The following is a 21,998-nucleotide window of genomic DNA, read 5'->3' as shown; positions in this document are numbered from 1 at the left end:
AAAGTTAGCTGGGCATGGTGGTGTGTGCTTGTAATCCCAGCTACTCAGAAGGCTGAGGCAAAAGAATTGCTTGAACCCAGGAGGTGGAGGTTGCAGTGAGCTGAGATCGTGCCACTGCACTCCAGCCTGGGCAACAGAGTGAGACTCCATCTCAAAAAAAAAAAAAAAAGCCCCAAATTATTCCCCATTCCACACATACACACAAAAAAAGTTATGTACTCATTTTCCGTATCCTCTATGGAGAACAACTTTTCTCCTGGGAAAGACAAAAATCATCCTTCATAATTGCAAAGGTGATACAGCCACACATGAAAAATTGAATTAAACTTACTATATACACATAAAATGTAAATGTTTAAATATATTCTGAAAGATGAAGATGGTACATTTCAATACATAAAAGATGATTATTATATTAAAGTCATAAGAGTTACAGAATACAATTGATCTTTAACAAGGGGATGAGGGCCACTGAGCCCCTATACCACATATAATTTTTGACTTCCCCAAAGCTTAACTATTAATACCCTACTGTTCACTGGAAGCCTTACTGATAAACAGCCTAACCCATATTTTATGTGTTGTATGTGTTATATACTGAATTCTTATAATAAAGTAAGCTAGAGAAAAAATTTTATTAACGAAATCATAAGAAAGAGAAAATATATTTACTATTCATAAAGTAGAAGTGGATCATTGTAAAGGTCTTCATCCTTGTAATCTTTACATGGTGGTAGTGATGGAGGAGGAGGAGGAGGAGGAGGTGAAGAAGGAGAGAAAGAAGGAGGGGGAGGAGGAGGAGGAGAGGGAGGGAGAGGGAGATTGGTCTTGCTGTGCGGGGAGTGGGTGGTAGAAGTGGAAGAAAATCCACATGTAAGTTGATGTGCACAGTTCAAACCTGTGTTATTCAAGGGTTAACTGTAAATGTGTCTTCAGATAAGAACATTAGTGTTTGTGATTTATAAATGATGTTTACATATTAACGGGGTAAAGTTTAAGGGGATTTCTATAGGAAGGTTGGACTATATCCTTAAAATGTTTTAAAAATAAAAATAAAGGAGGAATTTTAAAAATAAATAGAAAATTTAAATGTATGTACTGAAATTAGTAGAGAATCTTTGAAGATGTTTATGAGAGATAGCTGGCTGTTGTTTTCATTTGTTCGTTGTAAATTATTTGTGGATTCAATAAGATCAAGTATTTGGAGATAAAAATTAATTAACTTTTGTATTAAAGATTTAAATCTAATTTCACAATCATTAATTTTTATAATGAAATTATACTAAACCATAAAACATATGAACTTTATATATTTTAAAACATAATTTCTTGTTATTATCATGAGGGATACAGCACATATTTTATTAAAATTAAATCATTATTACCCAAAATTTACAGTTACTATAAAAATACTTTCTTTTGACTTTGAAAGACTGTTAACTAAATATTTTCTTCGTTTTCAGAATGGAAATTCTGCCAAAACCTTGGAGGAAATCTTTTTTAGCTGCAAGCAGTTATATTAGGGATCACTTGAATGCAATGAACCCCACAATGCTGGCTGTACTAGATTTGTGGCACACTAATTTTAAGTGAGTATATGTGGCCTTATAGAGGTTTTTAAAATATAGAGGGAAGTTGTTTTACTATATCTTAATTATTTCTTTTACTATTTTAACTGCAAAGTAAAACATTACCATTTTAATGTCAATATTCAAACATGGTTTTAAACAACGTAGAAGTATATAGAGCAAAAAGTGAACGTTGCTTTTCTAAACTTTTAAATTTTTTAATTTTTTGAGTACATGGTAGATATATATATTTATGCAGTACATGAGATATTTTGGTAGAGGCATGCAATGATTAATAATCACACCATGGAAAGTTTGGTGTCCATCCCATCAAGCATTTTTCCTTTGTGTTACAAGCAATCCAGTTATACTTTTAGTTATTTTAAAATATACAATTAAAGTATTATTGACTGTAGTCCTCCTGTTGTGCTATCAAATACTAGGTCTCATTCATTCTAACTATATATTTTCTTGTACCGATTAACCCAATTCTGCCATTAATGGACTCTGATGCATTCTTCAGCATGTCAATTGTGTTTTTCAACTCTAGAATTTCTGCTTTATTTGTTTTAATTATTTCGATCTCTTTGTTAAATTTATCTTATAGAATTCTGAATTCCTTCTCTGTTATCTTGAATTACTTTGATTCCAAGGACATTCATTTTATTTCAGTTTCTGATACTATGAATAATGCATCAGGAAATGACCTTGTAAATACGTTATTATTCACTGGTCCTTTTGTTTACGTGGGATAGAGTCACAGAAGTGGGATAACTAGATCATAGCATATTTATGTTTTTATTTTAGTATATTTTGCTGGATTTTTTTCCCAGAAATGTTGATACTTTACGTTTTTACCAACAGTAAATGAGAACTTCTTTCCCTAAAATTCTAACTATGTGTATTATACTATTTGTCAATCAATATAAAATGCTATATCATCATTACTTCCATTTGCCTTTGCTAGACTACTAGGGAATTTGAACATCTTTTTATGTATTTGTTATTTGAATTTGATTATGAATTCTCTACTTATATCTTTGTCAGTGTTTTGTTGTTTCTTCATCTTATCAATTTGATAACCTCTTAGAATAACAGAGGTTTTAGTTCTGTGTCTAGTACGTGAAACAAATCAAACAACTGCTAAAACTTAGGTTTATAATTTGTCCATTGACTGAGTTTATAGTTTCCTTTGATATTCTGTAATTAAAAATTTTTATACTGCTAAATATGTGTCTGTTTTCTTCTGAATTCTCCTAGTCTTGGTTAAGAAGGTCTCCTTATTTAGTAAATTGTGTGTGAGATCTTCCTGGCTAACTAGTAAAATTTTTTTATTTTTTTAACATTTTAGTTTTTTGACCACCTGAAGGTTAGTTTTACCAATAATGTAGAATGGAATTCATTTTTATTTTCTTCCAGATAGCCAATTGTGCCAACATCATTTCTTAAACAATCTATCTTTTCCCCCTTAATGGAACTATCACCTTTGTCATGGATTAACTCTTCAATCTATAGAAATCTACAGAATTTATAGTAATCGGAATGTCTTTCTGGATTCTCTTTTTTTTTCCTGTAATATTTGAATCTCTTTCTGTACAAGTACAGATTAATTTGATTAGGGTAACTCTATGGTATGTGCTTATATTTGGTGAGAGGAATCCCAACTCTATTTTTTATGCTCTTCTTGGCTATTTTTTAAACATTCACTTTTCCTTATTAAGTTTAAGCCTATTTTATTTAATTTAAAAGAAAGATGGAAAGAGAAAAATTGTCGGTGTTCTGATTGGAATTTATCAAGTTTTTATATTAATTTTAGAAAATAGACATGTGTAATTAAGAAGCACTTTGGGGCCAAGTGTTGTGGCTCACGCCTGTACTTCCAGCACTTTGGGAAGCCAAGGTGGGTGGATCACAAGGTCAGGAGTTCAAGACCAGCCTGCCCAAGATGGTGAAACCTCATCTTTACTAAAAATACAAAAATTAGCTAGGTGTGGTGGTGGGCACCTGTAATCCCAGCTACTTGGGAGGCTGAGGCAGGACAATCACTTGAACCAAAAGGCAGAGGTTGCAGCGAGCTGAGATCATTGAGATCATGCCACTGCACTCCAACTTGGGTGACAGAGCAAGACTCCATCCAGCTTAAAATAAAATAAAAATAAAATAAAATAAAATAAAAAATAAATAAAATATAAAATAAATAAAATAAAATAAAAATGATAATAAACACTTTCGCTCATATCCTACATATATTTCAATATTCAATCTTGTGTATATATTTCAGTAAGAGTTTATAATTTTTATATAGATTTTCGGTTTACAGAATTCCCTCTCATTTCTTCTTTCTAGCAGAATTTCTTTATAAATTTTGAGTGATTCCCTTTTGGGAGGGATACTTGGGCATGAAGTTTCACTCCAGTGCCTTTCTAGGAAGCTCTGCCTTCTCCATGTGGGTAAATTATTCAAGTTTATTTTTTTCTCCCCTCTTTTCAGTTGCACACTGTGGAACTCTCTGAACTTACAGACTCGGCTTACTTTGCTGAATGAACCCAGGTCTGCAGAATGTAATGAGATTATACAGGGTTTCTAACACATATTCTGACCTTCTACATACTTCAAGGGCCTCTGCTGACTTCAGAGAATGGGCTAGGATCCTTAAAACTGGCTTTAGCTTTCAGAATACATACTTCTAGGAAATGCATTCTTCCACCTTTCCATTGTACAGTATGGATTTCTTTGTCTGCTTAATTTGACTTTTACTAAGTAGGAAGAGGCTACTTCATTGCCCCATGTTTTTCATTTCCTTTCTTTTGAATATTGGAGTTCAAATACCTCTTCTCAGCTGACAAGGCCCATGATCTAATTTTGCATGCAGTCGTGAGGTCATACAATATAGTATATCACTTTCACAAATTATGTTTGTGTACGTTAGTACATTTCATTTTCAAAACAACACCACAAGTTGTTGTTTTATATCCGTTTTCAGAACACACTGAGCTGGACACGGAAGGATGGGACTCCATGACCTACTATTGTCCATAAAATGCTAGACTTGGTCTGTTAGACGATTTCAGGAGGCAAGAGATAAGAAAATGAAAGGAAAGGGGGGAAGAAAAAGTAACAAAGCTGAAATTTAAAAAACAATAGAAAGTGTATGTGTCCAAAATTAGGCTCCATAGTTGTGGTGACAGAGATATTAGCAGCAACTGAAGCAAACTTCAAGGCATCCATGATAAAGACACATGGGAAAGAAGCCTTGCAGTCTGTGGGTGAAAAGAGAGCTCCACAAGCCCCTGTGTTGCCTTTGAAAGCCTAGGTTGTTCTTATTCTCTATGTGAGTATTAAGAGTTGGGGGACAGTCAACAAGGGATGCCCCTCTGAGTAGTAGCCAGCATTGAATACAAAGGGCATGCTTCTGGTGGCAGTCATTTACCCTGAATCTCAGACCTTGAAAATATATGACATATCTACGTGTGGCGGTGGGTTGGGGAATGTTAATGCAAAAATGTGTCTGAGTGACTCTAAAATGCATGAGTTTGGAAACCTGATAAGATGCTCTCTAGAAAAGATGTTGAAATTCATGTTATTGGTATTTACACTTACAGAACCCACTTAATGTCATAGATAGCCTTTGTAATGCAGTCATACCCTACACAACACATATTTTTGCTTGTAAAATAATGCATATATGAAAATCACAAGAGAATGTAGAAATTACAGTGTAATATAAATCATAGTTGAATGTAAAAGCAGATGTCTAAGAAAGTTAAGCTCATTTTAAAGATGAAATGGCTTTTAAAAATTTATTATTTGATGAAGATGGATCTAGGAAAAAAATTACTAGATCAGAACACTGTAATTGATTTACCGTACAGCACACAGGATACAAATGAAATCATTTTTAAACATGTTAAAAAGATGCTTAACCTAACTCATAATACAAGAAATGTAAAGAGATTGAAATTAAAACTATACTGAGAAACCATTTTCCCCACAAATTACAAAATTTGATATCCCATTTTGTTAGTAAGGCTTGAAGAAATGGGCTCCTGTTTGAGGGAATCCCAGCCATACCTATCAAAATTACAAATTACAGGTAACACTTGAATCCAGCAATTTCACTTTTGGATAAGTAGTGTACAGATGCACCCGAGAATATAGAAAGTGATATAGTTATAATGCTATTTATGGTGACATTTGTTTATAAGAGACTGGAAACAAGCCAGCATCCATTGATAGACTAGTTAAATAAGTTATACTATACACAGTGGAATATTATGTAGTTATAAAACATGAGTGAGAAAAATCTCGATGTGTTAATATGAAAAGGTCTCCAGGAGAAGATATTCAGTGAAAAAAGCAAGTGCAGGACACTGCCTATAGTGTGCTACTTTGAAAGTTACAAAAAAGGAGGACTGGCAAAAGCAAAACATGTTCCTAAGAAAGGGAAAATTTCATGGGACAACCAAGAAATGTAGATACTTCAAGTGGAATTTCTGTGGGAAACTTGGTCTTGGTAAGAAGAGAGAAGATTAATTTTGAGAACCAGAGAACACAGATAGATACTGACTTGATGCCGAGTCCAGAGTACTGGACCAGGACTGTTAAAATTCCTCCTGACTGAAAATCAGTGACAGAGCCAGGGATCAGGGTGGGTTTCAGCTTGGGGTGAGCATTAAGTGACAGTTGTGAGGGCAGGAGGGATATGTGACCGATAGATGGGTCTACAGAAATTCACTTCTGATTGGATGTGGGAAGATAAAGGATAGGAAGAGTTCAGAGACTGTCCTGAGTTTCATGGTCTGGGTAATTTGGAGCTGTTTGGTTCTACTAATAGAAAATTGAAATCAAGAAGTTATTTTGGTGATTAGAAGACTCATCATCATAAAACTTTTAAAGAGACTTACATTCCCTTCTGCTAACCAAATTGAAGCTAATGCATGGTGAGCAATATCTTTTTTTCCTGATCCTTTCTATTGTCTTAAACCAATGATTTAAACTATTGTTCCACTGCTGGGTTATTGTAGGGTCTATCCTGAGAAAGCAAGAACAGTGTCTGGTAGTTTTTTTCTTGTTTTCTTAACAATTCATCCTATTGACCAAATGGGCAATGTTATCTGCAGAGATTTCATGGGAAAGTTATTGTACTGTATAAAACCTTTCAATCTCAAAACATCAAAGATGGTATTCTGTGCCTCGAATTCTGTTTCAAATCGAATACGAAGAAACTAAGGAAAATTGGTCTGGTGGCTCAATGGCAAGGTGAATTCCAGAGCTTGTGCCCTTGCAACTACTACTTATTCAGTGCTATCTCACACCACATGCATCTGCATCCTGATTACAGCTGCAATTTTAAAATGTAAAATAATGTTGAAAGCATTGACTAGGAAGCTAAAGAGATCAGATCATGTTTACTATGTGCTATTATGCTATATTTTAGACATATTTTATTTAAAACATTAATTACATTGCTCAATTACACAGAATAACACATTGGTTCTCTAGCAATGGTTATACCTACTTTGTGCCTAATTATTATCAATGTCATGTACGGAGTACATTATAACTCAGATGAATTTTAGCTTGTGGAAGAAATATAAGGAAATAGATTTGAAATGTGTTTTGTTTACTAACCAGTATTTTACGTTGGTCTTTAAGGAAACATTAAATGTGATTTTTTTAAGAACACGGTGACACTAATGCTAATATTATTCTTTCATTTTTGTTAACCTGACAGAGAAAATACTTCGATGAGTAAACCGTGTGTATAACAAAGATCTATAACATTGTAGTCAAAAGAAGGATTGTATTGAAAGTTGTTGACGCCAGTAATCCCTGTGTTCTTTAAAAAACCAGACAGGCTCAAAAGAGTTTGATATACTGGTTCTTGATTAGATGTGAGACTCCTTCAACCCATGGCTGCCTGAAATGAGGGCCACTTTCTTTTCAGAGAGGCTGCAATTTTTTTCTTTTCAGAGCAGTGGCTCCTAGAAGCATTGAGCCCTCCCTCTTTTCCTGTTTAAATTATTACAGTTTAAAAGCAAAGACCAGTTTAAACTACCCGTCATATCCCAGTTATTGCAACTTTCTTCTACTTCACAGTGAAGTTATGTATTTTGTTGTGTTCTTATTGAATTTAATTATATGAATTATTTTTAAAATTAGAATATCTCGTGTTCTTTAACATTTAATTATATAGAACACAATTTTTAATGATTAAACCTAGGAATATGATATTTTTAAGAAGGGACCAATTAATAAAATATTAAATACCAAAAAAGTCATCGTTAAATTACTGTTTATTTTTATCTTTTGCAGAAAATTACGTTTAGTTGATATCAAAGAATTTCATGATCTCCAGGATGCATTAGAGCTGTCAAGTTTTCAGAACATTATCATGAGACACATGGAATCTGCCAAAGAGACTCTACTTAAAATGTAAAGGTTTGAAATTTCATGTAGGAAAGCATAAGTTTAAAAATATGATGGTGGACTACTGCATTTTAACTGCTTTTAGAAGATCCAATTTTAATGTTTTAAATCATTTCTACAAGATTTAAATATAATGTCTTTAATTATCTTAGTCTGTAATATTTGTCCAGATGTTCTGCACAGTATAGATTGTGCAGAAACTAAAATGCTCATGACAAATGGTTACTTTTTTCTAAATGTCTGGTTTGTACCTATCCTTTGAGAGGGGTGCTGAATACCATGAGAGAATGGTTACCTACTCATTATTCACCAGGTATTTGTCATCTACTATTAATACATGCTAGGCCCTGTACCTCCTTTCATTTTGTTTTTGGATGGGGAAAGCAGAAGAGTTTACAGAATGATTAAGTGGAGAAAGTATATCGTTTAAATGAATTTAAAAAATCTCACTGGAAGGCAGACCTATCAAATGATAATTGAATATCTCCTTGGATTGGCTTTTTGGAATGGAATAGCCACATATGATAATTCATAATCTGGGAACCAGATAGTATGCTTTGAAACAACTTAGGAAAATTGTTTCTCTTATGGGTCAGTGAGTTATTATAAACAGGACATTAAAATTAGGTCAAATTTAAGATAGCAGAGGACATAAAACTGCTAGCATAGCTTCATGATTTCTAAAAGTTACTTAGAAAGATATCTTCATAATTTGAGATTAAATATTTCCTTTATCTTGCTTTCTTCTACAATGTGTTAGAATAAAATTCTTTGTCTGATATTACTTGAAAGAACTTTAGCCTTTTATATTAGTATTTAGTTAATGTAAAAACAGAGTTAAGAGGTGGTAAAATGAAAACCCATAATTAATTACAGAGAAGAAAGTGACCTCTTAAGGACAGGATACAAATAAATTATCTTGATCTATAACTTCTGGGTTCTACCCTAGGAATACATTGCCACTGTAAATTTTAGTTAAACGGGTGTCAAACCTTTATTGAATTGTTTTTTTGCTGAGAAATGCACATTGGTTAGCTGTATCTCTTGATGCTTCCTGATTGATTCTCAGAGAAGAACTCTCTGACCATATTTTAAGTAGTGAGCCAGAAAGTGTTTATGAGCATCAAGTTTATGAGCAGAAAGGCAGAGCATCAACTCACAGAGGAGAAACAATTAGCAAATGATTAATTATGACTTCCACCCCAAACCCAAATGCCTTTTTGTCATCCTCATCTTCCATTTTTACTCACAGTGTGTGGTTTCCAGACTTCTGGAAAGCCGCTTTTCTGTGCTGCTGTGTTTCTCTAGTTCTTCTTCCATTTATCTTTTTCTGGCTTTACTTATTTACTTACTATTGTTTCCTACAAGTGGGGTTCCCCAGGTCTTTGTTGTTATCTCTCTTCTTTATATTTTCTTGAGAATTTCATGATTTCATCTGCCTCAAGATTTTGTATTCTGAGCTTTAGGCCTGTCTTACCAATTTTGAAAATTGATACATAATAATTGTACATATATATAGGGTACATATATTAATGGAATATTTTGATGTATTCATACAATGCATAATGATTCAATTAGGGTAATTAGCATATCCATCACCTCAAACATTTATCATTTCTTTGTGTTGGGAGCATTCCAAATCTTCTAGCTATTTTGGAATATACTATAAATTCTTGTTACCTATAGTTATATTACACTGATATCAAACACCAGAACTTATTCCTTCTATCAACTGTATTTTTGTGCCTATTAACCAACCTCTCTTCATCCTCCATCCCATCCCTGCCCGTCCTAGCTTCTCTTAACCACCATTCTACTTAAAACCTCCATGACATCAATGTTTTTTTAGCTTCCACATATGAATAAGAGCATGTGATATTTATTTTTATGTGCCTGGCTTATTTCAGTTAAAACGATGTCCTCCAGGCTCATCCATGTTGCTGCAAATGACAGGATTATATTCATTTTTATGACTGAATAATATTCCATTGTGTATATGAACTACATTTTATATACTATATTTTATATACATTTTATATTTTATTTACATTTTATATACTATACACACACACACATACACACACTATATTTTCTTTATCTATTCACCTACTGATGGGCCCAGGTTGATTCTGTATTTTGGCTATTGTGAATAGTGCTGCAATAAAGATGGGAGTACAGCTATCTCTTTGATATATTGATTTCCTTTATTAGGGGTATATACCCAGCAGTGGAATTGCTGAATTATATGGTAGTTGTAATTTTAGTTTTTTGGGGAACCTCCATAGTGTTCTCTATAGTGGTTATACAAATTTGTGTTCCCAACAGTGTATGAAAGTTCCCCTTTTTGTCAGGGATGGTGGCTCACACCTACATTCCCAGCACTTTGGGAGGCTGAGGTGGATGGATCACTTGAGGTCAGGAGTTTGAAACCACAATCAGCATGGTGAAACCCTATCTCTACTAAAAATACAAAAATTAGCAGGGTGTGGTGGCACACACCCGTAATCCCAGCTACTCAGGAGGCTGAGGTGGAAGAATCGCTTGAACCCGGGAGGTGGAGGTTGCAGTGAGCCAAGATCACACCACTGCGCTCCAGCCTGGGTGGCTGAGCGAGACAAAAGAGAGAGAGAAAGAAAAAGAAGAAGAAGAAAGAAGAAAAAGAGCAGGGAAGGAGAGATGGACGGAGGGAGGAAGGAAGGGAAGAGTTCTTTCTTTGCATCCTTGCCAACATCTGTTATTTTTTGTGCTTTTGACAGTAGCCATTTTAACTGGAGTGGGATGATATCTCAGTGTGCTTTTGATTTGCATTTCCCTGATGAATAGGAATATTGGCATTAGTGTGCTTTTGATTTGCATTTCCCTGATGAATAGGAGTGTTGGGCATTCTATATATACCTGTTGGCTATTTGTACGTTTTATTTTGGGAAATGTTTATTTAGATCATTTGCCCATTTTTAGTGAGATTATTTGGATTTTTGCTGTTTTGTACAATGAATAGTTTGCAAACGTTTTTTCCCATTCTGTAGGTTGTCTCTTTACTTTGTCTAGATAGTTTCCTTTGCTATGCAAAGCTTTTTAGCTTGATGTTATCCTGTTAGTTAATTTTTGCCTTTCTTGCCTGTGCTTTTAGGTATTCCTCAACACATCTTTGCCCAGACCAATGTAATACTGAATATCTTTAGTTGAATGTCATGTCAGCACCTGAATCTCAGCATGTCCCTAGCAATGCTTATTCTCTTTCTTCCAAACCTGCTACTCTTCCTGTTGTGAACCATTACTAGGCCAAGTTGAAAACCTTGGGACTTCTTTTGTTCTCTTTTGAAATTTCATGTAGGAAAGCATGAAATTTTAGCTCTGCTTCTAGCGATACCCAATGTATTGCTATTCATTTTTTATTGAGAAATAATTCATTTACCATAAAATTCACTACTTTAATGTGTACAATTCAGTAGTTGATAATATACTCGCAAGGTTGTGCAACCATTACCACTAATTCCAGAACATTTTCATTTTCACCATGCAGTATAGTTTGGATGCTTGTCCCCTCCAAATCTCATATTGAAACGTAATCCCCAGTGTTGGAGGTGTGGCCTGGTGGGAGGTGTTTTGGTCATGGGGGCAGATCACTCATGAATAGCTTGGTTCTGTCCTCATGATAATAAGTGAGTTCTTGCTCTGAGTTCACACAAGATCTGGTTGTTTAAAAGTGTGTGGCACTTTCCTCCTTGCTCTCTTGCACTCGCTCTGGCCATATGACATGTCTGCTCCCTCTTCACCTTCTGCTGTAATTATAATGTTTCTGAGGCCTTCCCTGGAATCAGATGCTAGAACCATGCTGGTATAGCCTATAGAATCATGAGCCAATTAAACCTCTTTTCTTTATAAATTACCCAGTCTCAGATATTTCTTTATAGCAACACAAGAATGGCTTAATACGCCCTAGAAAGAAACTCTGTACCTGTTAACAGCCATTTCCCATTCTTCCACCCAAAGGTGCCTGGTAACTATACTAATATATTTTTTGTCCCTATGAATTTCCCTACTCTGGACGTTTCATCTCAGTGAAATGATACAATATATGGTCATTTATGCCTGGCTTCTTACAGGAAGCATAATGTTTTCAAAGTTCATTCATATTATAGCATGTATCAATATGTCATATCTTCTCATGGCCAAATGATATTTCAGTGTATGGATATAAGACATTTTATTTATCCAGTCATCAGGTGATGGACATTTGGGTTGTTTCCACTTTTTGGCGGTTTTTGCTATGAACATTTATTTTGCATAAATATATTTTTAAGTTCTCTTGACTGTATACCTAGGAGTGAAATTGCTAGGTTATATGGTAATTCTAACTTTTTGAGGAACACTCGCACTGTTTTCCAAAGTGACTGTAAGATTTCATATTCCTAACAACAATTTATGAGGGTTCCAATTTCTCCACATACTTTCCAACACTTGTTATTGTCCATTTTTCTGCTTGTAGCCACCCTCATAGTTATGAAGTTGTATCTCACTATGATTTTGATTTGCAATTCCCTCATGACCAATAATGTTGACTATCTTTTTATGGGCTTATTGTCTATTTATTTGTCATCTTTGGAAAATGTCTATTCAAACCCTTTGCTCATTTTGTACTGGGTTGTCTGATTTTTATTACTGACATGTAAAATATCTGATATTTTGTTGTTGAGGTTTAAGAGTTCTTTGTATATTCTGGATACTAGACCCTTATCAATTATATTATTTGCAAATGTTTCTCCTATTGATAGTATCCTTTGAAGCACAAATATTTTTAATTTTGATGAAGTCTAATTTATGTTTTTTCTTTGGTTGTTTGTGCCTTTTGGTATCTGTATTAATCTGTTCTCAAACTGTTAAGACATACCTGAGACTGGGTAATTTATAAAGGAAAGAGGTTGAATTGGCTCACAGTTCCACATGGCTGGGGAGGCCTCACAATTATGGTGGAAGGCGAATGAGGAGCAAATCCCTGTTCTACATGGCGACAGGCAAGAGGGCATGTGTAGGGGAACTCCCATTTGTAAAACCATCAAATCTCGTGAGACTTATTCACTACTACAAGAAGAGTATGGGGGAAACTGCCCCCGTAATTCAATTATCTCCACTGGTCTCAGCTTTGACACATGGAGATTATTACAATTCAAGGTGAGATTTGGGTGCAGACACAGCCAAACCATATCAGTATCATATTCAAAGCCACCAAGATTTACCTGTTTACCTGTGTGGTAAACAGAACTAATCATTCTATAGTTTTAGCGCCTACATTTAGGCCTTTTTGACCTTTACAAACCAAATTCATTTTAACTTAAACATGGTCTGAGGTAGGAGCCCAAATTTATTATTTTGCATATGGATATCTGGTAGTCTGAGCACCATTTTTGTGCAAGACTCTTCTGATTGAGTTGTCTTGGCACCTTTGCTGAAAATCATTTGACTATATATGGGAGGGTTTATTTCTGGGCTCTCTATTCTGTTTCATTGGCCTATTTGTCTTTATGCCAGTACCAAACCGTTTTGTAGTAAGTTTTGAGATAAAGAAGAGTGAGTCTCCAATTTCATTCTTATTTTTCTGAGTTGAAAAATTGTTGTTGTTCTGAGTCCTTTGTATTTTATATGCATTTTAGTATCAATGTGCCCATTTTTAAAAAAATGCCATTGGGATTTTAATAGGGAATGCATTAAATCTGTACATTAATTTTGGGAGTATTGCCATCTTAATAATGTTAAGTCTTTCAATTCATGAACACAGGATGTCTTTCCATTTATTTAGTAGTTCTTTAGTTTATTTCAACAATGTTGTGTAGTTTTTAGTATATGTGTATTACATTTTTTTGTATGTAATTATGTATGTAATTTTGTATGTATTAAATGTAAATACAAAAATGTATTTACATTTTTTGGTTTAATTTTTTTCTAAGTATTTTAATCTTCTTGATGCTATGTAAATGGAATGGTCTTCTCAATTTCATCTTCAGATTGTTTATTGCTAGTGTGTAGAAATACAACTGAATTTTATATATTGATCTTGTATTCTACTACCTTACTAAACTTATTTATTAGCTTTAATGGTTTTTGCATGTGGATTCTTTATGGCTTTCTATATATAAGATCATATCATCTGCAAATAGAGACAGTTTACTTCTTCCTTGCCTATCTGGATATTTTTTTTTTCCTTTTCTTAGCTAATTTCCGTGATTAGACCCTCCAGTACAATGGTGAATAGAAGCAGCAAGAGCAGACATGGTTTTTTTATCATGCAGTGTTAGATTTTGTAAATGCTTTTTTAATCTATTGAGATAATCATGTGATTTTCCCTTTAATTCTATTAATACGGTATATTACATTGATTTTCATGTATTGAACCAACTTGAATTCCTGAGGTAGATTCTACGTGGTCTTGGAATGGAGATAATCCTGTGTTGTTTTTTTTGGAGACAAGGCTTTGCTCTGTCAGCCAGGCTGGAGTGCAGTGGTGCAATCCTGGCTCACTGCAACCTCTGCTTCCTGGGTTCAAGTGTTTCTCGTGCCTTAGCCTCCTGAGTAGCTGGGACTACAGACATGTGCCCAGCTAATTTTGTTCATTTTTGTAGAGACAAGGTCTCACTGTGTTGCCCAGGCTAGTCTCAAACTCCTGGACTCAAGCAATCCTCCTGACTCAGCCTCCCAAAGTGTTGGGATTACAGGCATGAGCCATCACATGTGATCATATAATCCTTTTTATGTGCTTCTGGACTTGGATTTCTAGTATTTTGTTGAGGAATTTTATGTTTTTATTCATAAGAGATATTGGTCTGTAGTTTTTTTTGTGTGTGTGTGTTATGTCTTTGTAGTTGGTATTATAGTAATACCTCATAGAATAAGAAAGCGTTCTTTTCTTTTTTCCTTTTTGGTTTTTAAATTCTTTACAAATCAAACATTTGGTTTGGTGTTAATTTTTTAAATACTTGTTAGAACTACCAGTGAAGCCATCTAGTCCTGGCCTTTTTTTCCTGGAAGGTTTGTAAATTATTAATATTAATTTGTTCTCTTTTACTTGATACAGGTTTATTGATATTTTCTATGTCTTTTTAAGTCAGATTTGGTAGTTTTTGTCTTCATAGAATTTGTCCGGTTTTTCTAGATTATCAAATTTGTTGGCAAACAATTGTATATTATATTCCCTTTTAATTCTTTGTATTTCTGTAATGTTAGTATTAATGTCTCCCCTTTTATTCCTGATTTTAACAATTTGAGTCTTTGCTCTTTTCTTGGTCAGTTTAGCTATAAGTTCATGGGTTTTGTTGATCTTTTTAAACAACCAACTTTAGGTTTGCTGATTTTTCTCTATTTTTCTATTCAGTATTTTTTTGTTGTGACTTACCTCTTTATTTCCTCCCTTCTCCTTCTCGTTTTGAGTTTAGTTTTCTCTTCTCTCTCTCTCTTTTCTATGTATATAGAAGAGAGAGAGAGAGAAGAGAGAGAGAGATTTTTTTTTTTTTTTTGGAGACGGAATCTTGCCCTGTCACCCAGGCTGGAATGCAGTGGCGCCATCTTGGCTCACTGCAAGCTCTGCCTCCCGGGTTCATGCCATTTTCCCACCTCAGCCTCCCGAGTAGCTGAGAGTACAGGTGCCCGCCACCACACCCGGCTAATTTTGTTTTTGTATTTTTAGTAGAGATGGGGTTTCACTTTGTTAGCCAGGATGGTCTTGATCTCCTGACCTTGTGATCTGCCTGCCTTGGCCTCGCAAAGTGCTGGGATTACAGGTGTGAGTCACCACGCCCAGCCCTTTTTTTTCTCTCTTTTTTTTTTTTTTTTGGCACAAGGCCTCATGCTGTTGCCCAGGCAGGAGTGCTGTAGCATGAACATGGCTCACTGCATCCTTGACCTCCTGGGCCCAAACCATCCTCCCACCTCAGCCTCCTGTGTAGCTGGGAACACAGGCGCATGTCACCATGCCTAGCTAAATATTTGTGTGTGTGTGTGTGTGTGTATGTGTGTGTACAGACCCTCACCATGTTGTCCAGGCTGGTCTTGAACTCCTGGACTCAAGAGATCCTCCCACCTTAGCCTCCCAAAGTGCTGGGATTACAGGCATGAGCCACCATGCCCAGCCTCCCTTGTTTTTGACATAGGTGTTTACAGCTAAACATTTCCCTCTAATCACTGATTTTGCTGCATTCCCTGAGTTATGGTATGTGGTGTTTTCGTTTCCATTTATCTTGTTTTCTAATTTCCCTTATGATTTCTTCTTTGAATCATTGGCTATTTAGAAATGTGTTGTTTACTTTAGACATATTTGTGAATTTCTAAGTGTCTTTCTGTTACTGATTAGTGATTTTGTATGATTTTAAACCTTTTACATTTATTGAGACTTATTTTATGACCATCAGCTATTTTTGATCTACTCTCAGAAGCAACTTACATGTATATCCCTTCCTCTTAATCCCCAGGACTACTACCCTTGGCCAGCCCTCTTTGCCTCCGGTATAGCCTATTGCAAAATCTGAATAACTGCCATATTCCTTTGTCTCTGGTAGCTTTCTTTTTCAGGCCTAGCCTATAAACCACTGCCGGATGAGTCTTAAAATATTCCCCAGTTCAGTGCCTCCCTTTTATTGAGAAAATAAGTCCATATTTCTTAATATGCCTTTAAAGGTTTTCTGCAGTATAGATCTAACTTGTCTTTTCCATCCTCAGTTCTGAAAAGACTTTCACCTTGGATCATGCCTGTAGAAATAGTCATGTTAAATAAAACAATATAACTTCTATGACTAGTCTGTAACCACACCTTACCACTGTTAAAAATCTATCTATGGACTAAGTTTGAAGGCTCTTTGTTCCCCCTTTTAACCAATTACTGATTTTTTAAGTAATTAGTTACTCCTTATTTATTTTCATTTGTGAGATGGGAGTGCTATGAAAACTTGAAACTCTGAAACTCAGCATTGTCATCTTTGTTTGCCTAATTATAAAGATTGAATTAGAAGTTAAGGAGATTGAAATGGACTAAGGACCTCTTGCACACTGTCAGCAAACTGTTATGGTTTACACTATTTCCAGTGCTTGATGCAGGCCATTACTGGAGAAGACTGTCTTCTATCCTTCAATACTCAGCCTAAATGACCCTTCTTTCATGAAATTTTTACTGTTATCTCATCAAAAGTGATCTCTTCCTTATGAATGCCTCCAGTACTTTTGTTCTCTTCTAAGTCCTTTTTAAAAGTAATATTTATTTATGTATGTATGTGCCTCTTTTCCTTCAGTGGTCTATAAGCGCTTTGAGAATTAAGAAATCTTTTGTACCCCAAATGTTTCATACATAATAGGGAGTCATATAAATATTTTTGAGAGAATGAGCAATTGAATACTTTTTAAAATACATCGCATTTGTCCTCTTTCCAGTTCTGCAGACCTAAACTTATTTCATCTCTTGCCCGAACTGGACCTTGCCCCGTATATTTCTTCCTGTTTTCTATTCTATTGTCTATTTTAGACGCTGAAATGATCTGATAACCCTACCTACTCCATTTACTTTTCTTTATAATTCTTCCACTTTGAATCTTTCTCTCAGGGCCTTTCTCTTTCTCTTTTCTATCTTTTTTTTTTTTGATGAAATTGCCATCTTCACTATGAAACCCTTCTTCATTATTTAAATGGAAAATTATATCTCTATCCTTTTATTTCAGATCTTTTTGTTCTTTTATGACACATTGCCTTTATTATGAGAGAAATGATGATATTTTTTTTTTCTTTTTGAGACAGAGTTTCACTCTTGTCACCCAGGCTGGAGGGGAATGGCACCATCTTGTCTCACTGCAACCTCTGCCCCCCAGGTTCAAGCAATTCTTCCTCAGCCTCCCGAGTAGCTGGGATTACAGGCACCCACCACCACATCTAGCTAATTTTTGTATTTTTAGTAGAGATGGCATTTCACCATGTTGGCCAGGCTGGTCTTGAACTCCTGACCTCAGGTGATCCACCCGCCTTGGCCTCCCAAAATGGTGAGACTACAGGTGTGAGCCACCGCACTCAGTCGATACCATATTTTTTATATCTTCTACGACACTATTCCTAGTATGTAGTAGACACTCAATACATATTTGTTAGAGGGATGAATAAATACATTTGAAATTTAGATTTTCTCTCTTGGAACATTCAGGAAACTCCTGAAATTATATTGACTATTTAAAAAATTCATTATCTCTTATGAAAAAAGATAATCTTTTAAAATTCCGTAGTGTTGGAGAGTGGTTTTGTAAGTTGAAAACTTTGCTTATTATCATCATTATATACCTATATATGAAATTATACTGTTATCCTTTTATTACAAGGACACATACACATTTGAAACTTTGTTTTAGATCAGACACTCTTTCAGGATACCACATTAAGGGGAATGAGAAAATAAATACCTGATTTTGTTGATTTGTAAATTGTTTTCAAGTAACTGTAAACAGATAGAATAGCATGAAACAACCAGATGTATTGAACATGGTATAAGCCCTCCCTTGGTTAATCAGTTATTCACATTTTAACTTTAAACTAACAAATATATTCCCTAGATAACATTTAGGAGATTGGAGAGGAGTATTTTGTAATATCCAGTAAAGTAAGTTCTCTTATTTCTTCAAAAAGGCAGGAGCCATAGTTCCAGGAGTTAGAATTATGTCTTTCTCACAGCATCACATCACTGAGTCATTTTCTATTGGCTACGATTTAAAATTTCTTTTCCTAGAAGTGAAATATTTTAGCACTTACATTTCGGAGAGTGGGTAATATCATTTAGCAATATACTTCTCTATGAAGACCTTTAGATGTCTAGAAATTACTGTTAATGCTTAATATAAAGGGAGTAATTCACTGAAAGCATTGACTTTTAAAAGTCTTTTGTTCTTTCAAGGTGGTTTCCAGAAGTGCAGAATATTTATTACCAAGGTAATAAAAAAAAGCAATTGCCAACTGGTGACAGCAGTGCCAAATTGGAATCTTTTTTCAACTGTACTGCTGCACTTATGACTTTACAGCTGCAGGACCTCACTTTAGTCTCCATGCAAGATTTCACGGACTTAATTGCACAATCCCCAGTAAGTATGGTTCAGTTCACCAATATGTATTTACAAATTTATTTATTTTAAATTATTTCAGAGAGGAAAATAACGTCTTTATCAGTGAGAGGGCAGAAAGTACATCTTTAGACCTATTACACTTATCTTAAAAAAAAAATTGTCAGCTAGGCATGGTGGCACATGTCTGTAGTCCCCACTACTCAAGAGGCTGAGGTGAGAGGAGCACTTGTGTCCAGGAGTTTGAGGTTGCAGGGCGCCAAGATTGTGCCATTGCACACCACCCTGGACAACAGAGCGAGACCCTGTCTCAAAAAAAAGAGTTAATGTCAACCAGCATGTTTAGCATATATGATTATCATGACTGGAGATAAAGATTAGTGAAAATAAGTGAAAATTCACATAATTGGGAAATTTGGGTCATGAAGGCCGGAGAAAGTTACCATGAGGTAACTTTAGCAAAGAAGAACCGTTTCTGTTTCTGGAAGGAGGTCCTGTTACAGTGTGAGCAGGGCCTTGGAATTGGAGTGTTCTCCTCTTGGGCTCTGTCTTGTATGATTCTAGAACTCCACTGCTATGTAGGCTTGTTTTTCTGGGACTTTGACCCTGTAGTTGACCTGTAGGCCCAATGGATACTGGATACCATCTACTGTAGCTCAGAATCACTCTCGCTGTTTTTATTAGAACTCTTCCTTGGCTTAGCTGTCTGGGTCATAAGAGGAAGTGTGGGTTCCCATGTATTCTAATTGGGACTGGTGTACTACTTAGTCTATCACAATTCATATATATTTATGTATGTAAATTTTTTAATTTTTTTGCAGGATTCTGTTAGAGCTTTTGAACATCCAGGTTTCATCATGAGGCTGATTCTTCATAATGACACCATTAAGTTTGAACCTGAGTTTAGTGACTATGTAGATATCTTTCTAAATGTTTATGATGTCATGATTAAAGCTGTCAGTTTTGTGCCAAGAGTTGAGACAAAATTATATTCCAAGTGGGTAAGTAACAAGGATATTAAGATGGCTTGAATTTGCATAATGACATTCATTTCAAGTAACTTCTGAAAGTTAAAGACGGGTATCCTCTGCTTCACAGAATATAATAATATTGGCTTATAAGAAAGTTTTGCTAAAAAACTACCATTTTTCAAATGGCCTCTCAAAATATTCCTGCTTTCCTAGTTTAGTCTTCCTTTGGACTTAGCTGAAAACTTTCTGAGGAGAAGGAATTAAGGTTGTGATCAGGTTTGAAGCAGCCAATGAGTGTTTACTGTAGCTCTCCTACCATTTCGTGTAAACTCGTGCCATGCTGTAGGCCTCCTTATGCTTTTCCAGCTCTGTAAAACTGTCCTCGAATTTATTACTCCCCTCATACACCTTTTTCCGTAATAGTGAGCTCCTTTGTATTTTCAGCTCATAGATCTAATCTACGACATTTCCACAGTAGTTATTGGAATCTAGTATATGAAATGAGCATGTCTGAAACTTCTTCAACTTAGAATGTTTTCTAGTTTTGTAAGTCCAATCAGAAGCTTTCTCCTCATTTTTGTATTTTTAAAATAACTTACACATATTTGCTGTATACAGGAGAGTGCAGGAAACAAGTGTGTAAAGGCTTCAGTAGTAATAGAGTTAACACCTAAATAGGCGCAGCCCATCTTGAGGGATAGAATATTGCTGATACCTTTAAGCTCTTCCCCTTTGCTCCTTCTTGTTTACATCCTTATCTCGCCACCTTCTAGCAAAAGAACCACTATTTCGAAGTTTGGAGCTTTTGTTCTTAATTTTGAAAAATAGGCTTACTACTTGTCTGTTTATTACTAAACAACTTAGTTTTTCCATGTCTTTGTATAAGTGGAAGCATCTTATAAGTAATTGGTGTTTTGCTGATTTCACTTAACATTACATGAAATTATCCATTTTGAGGATATTCTTTTCATTGAGTTTCCAATTTTTTGTTATTCTGTTTTTATTTTTCAGGAATTCCATTAGGTTCTTTTCAAATAGGCTTAGTCATTTTTGATAGTCTTTTATACTTAGTCATGTATCCATTAAGCTTTTACTTCTCTTTACACAGATTAAATATTTTTAATACTCTGTATGTGATGCTACCGGTATCCACAGTTTTTGCTGATCTGATTCTGCTGTTTGCTGACTCCTGCTTCTGGTGGTATATTTCTCTGGGTATTTTTCCTTTATTATTATGCTTGTAAGAAGTTTATGAAAAAAGTCTTTGAGGACTTAGTTTAAGTTGATTCCTTTGGAATTCCTATATTCTTGTGACAGGTGCTCCCCAGGCCCTTGCAGACCAATGACCATTTTTAGCTGAATTCTTGCTTAATGATTTCAAGGACAATACTGGTTGTGCGAATATTCACTCAAATCTGTGTGAAAATAGACTTGTGGTTACAAATTCTTAAGGCAACCATCTTTTTTTTCCTCTATAGAGAAACAAAGCAAAACTAGGACATTTTTCCTTTTCTCGTATTCAAAGATCTGTCACCTTTCAGCATTCTGAAGTTTCGTCTCCTCAGAACTCTCATTTTAAGATTGTGTCACCCTTCAGTGTTCTTGGCTTTACGTGGAGATGCCAACTATGACATCCAACTTTGCTCGAGCTTGAGGCTTTGTTTCCTGGCAGCCTCTCCCATGCATCCACCTTGCCGGAAACTCATTAAAGCAAAGCATAGACCACCAAGGATCAGCAGGGTCCCCAGGGCAGCTGCTCACTTCTGCACATAATGACCTCTCAACTCATGCTTTTTCTCATTTTGGTCCCTTAGACTTTTTTTTTTGTTGTTGTTGTTTCCTTAGCTATACGTTATAAAAGATAAACTCAACTTTATTCTCTTGGCATATTTATGTGTTTTGAATTGAGTAGTTGTTTTCTGGATATCTGTTCCTCATACTACCATAAATAGAAGTCT

At 35.1% G+C, this 21,998-nt stretch overlaps 1 protein-coding gene across 1 annotated transcript in view; it reads left to right on the top strand.

The window, feature by feature from the left end:
* The window catches only part of DNAH7 (dynein axonemal heavy chain 7), a 380,869-nt gene that overhangs the window by 88,787 nt on the left and 270,084 nt on the right, over nt 1-21,998 (top strand). The window contains exons 11-14 of the mRNA XM_055290080.2: nt 1,464-1,589; nt 7,884-8,003; nt 18,907-19,090; nt 19,891-20,070. Of these exons, the coding sequence (XP_055146055.1) occupies nt 1,464-1,589; nt 7,884-8,003; nt 18,907-19,090; nt 19,891-20,070 (610 nt within the window). The remainder of the gene's footprint in view (nt 1-1,463; nt 1,590-7,883; nt 8,004-18,906; nt 19,091-19,890; nt 20,071-21,998) is intronic.

The sequence above is a fragment of the Symphalangus syndactylus genome, chromosome 8 (assembly GCF_028878055.3).
Source record: "Symphalangus syndactylus isolate Jambi chromosome 8, NHGRI_mSymSyn1-v2.1_pri, whole genome shotgun sequence".
Lineage (NCBI taxonomy): Eukaryota > Metazoa > Chordata > Mammalia > Primates > Hylobatidae > Symphalangus > Symphalangus syndactylus.
Note: the sequence above shows the minus strand (reverse complement) of the source record. Positions and strands in the feature narration are given on the sequence as shown.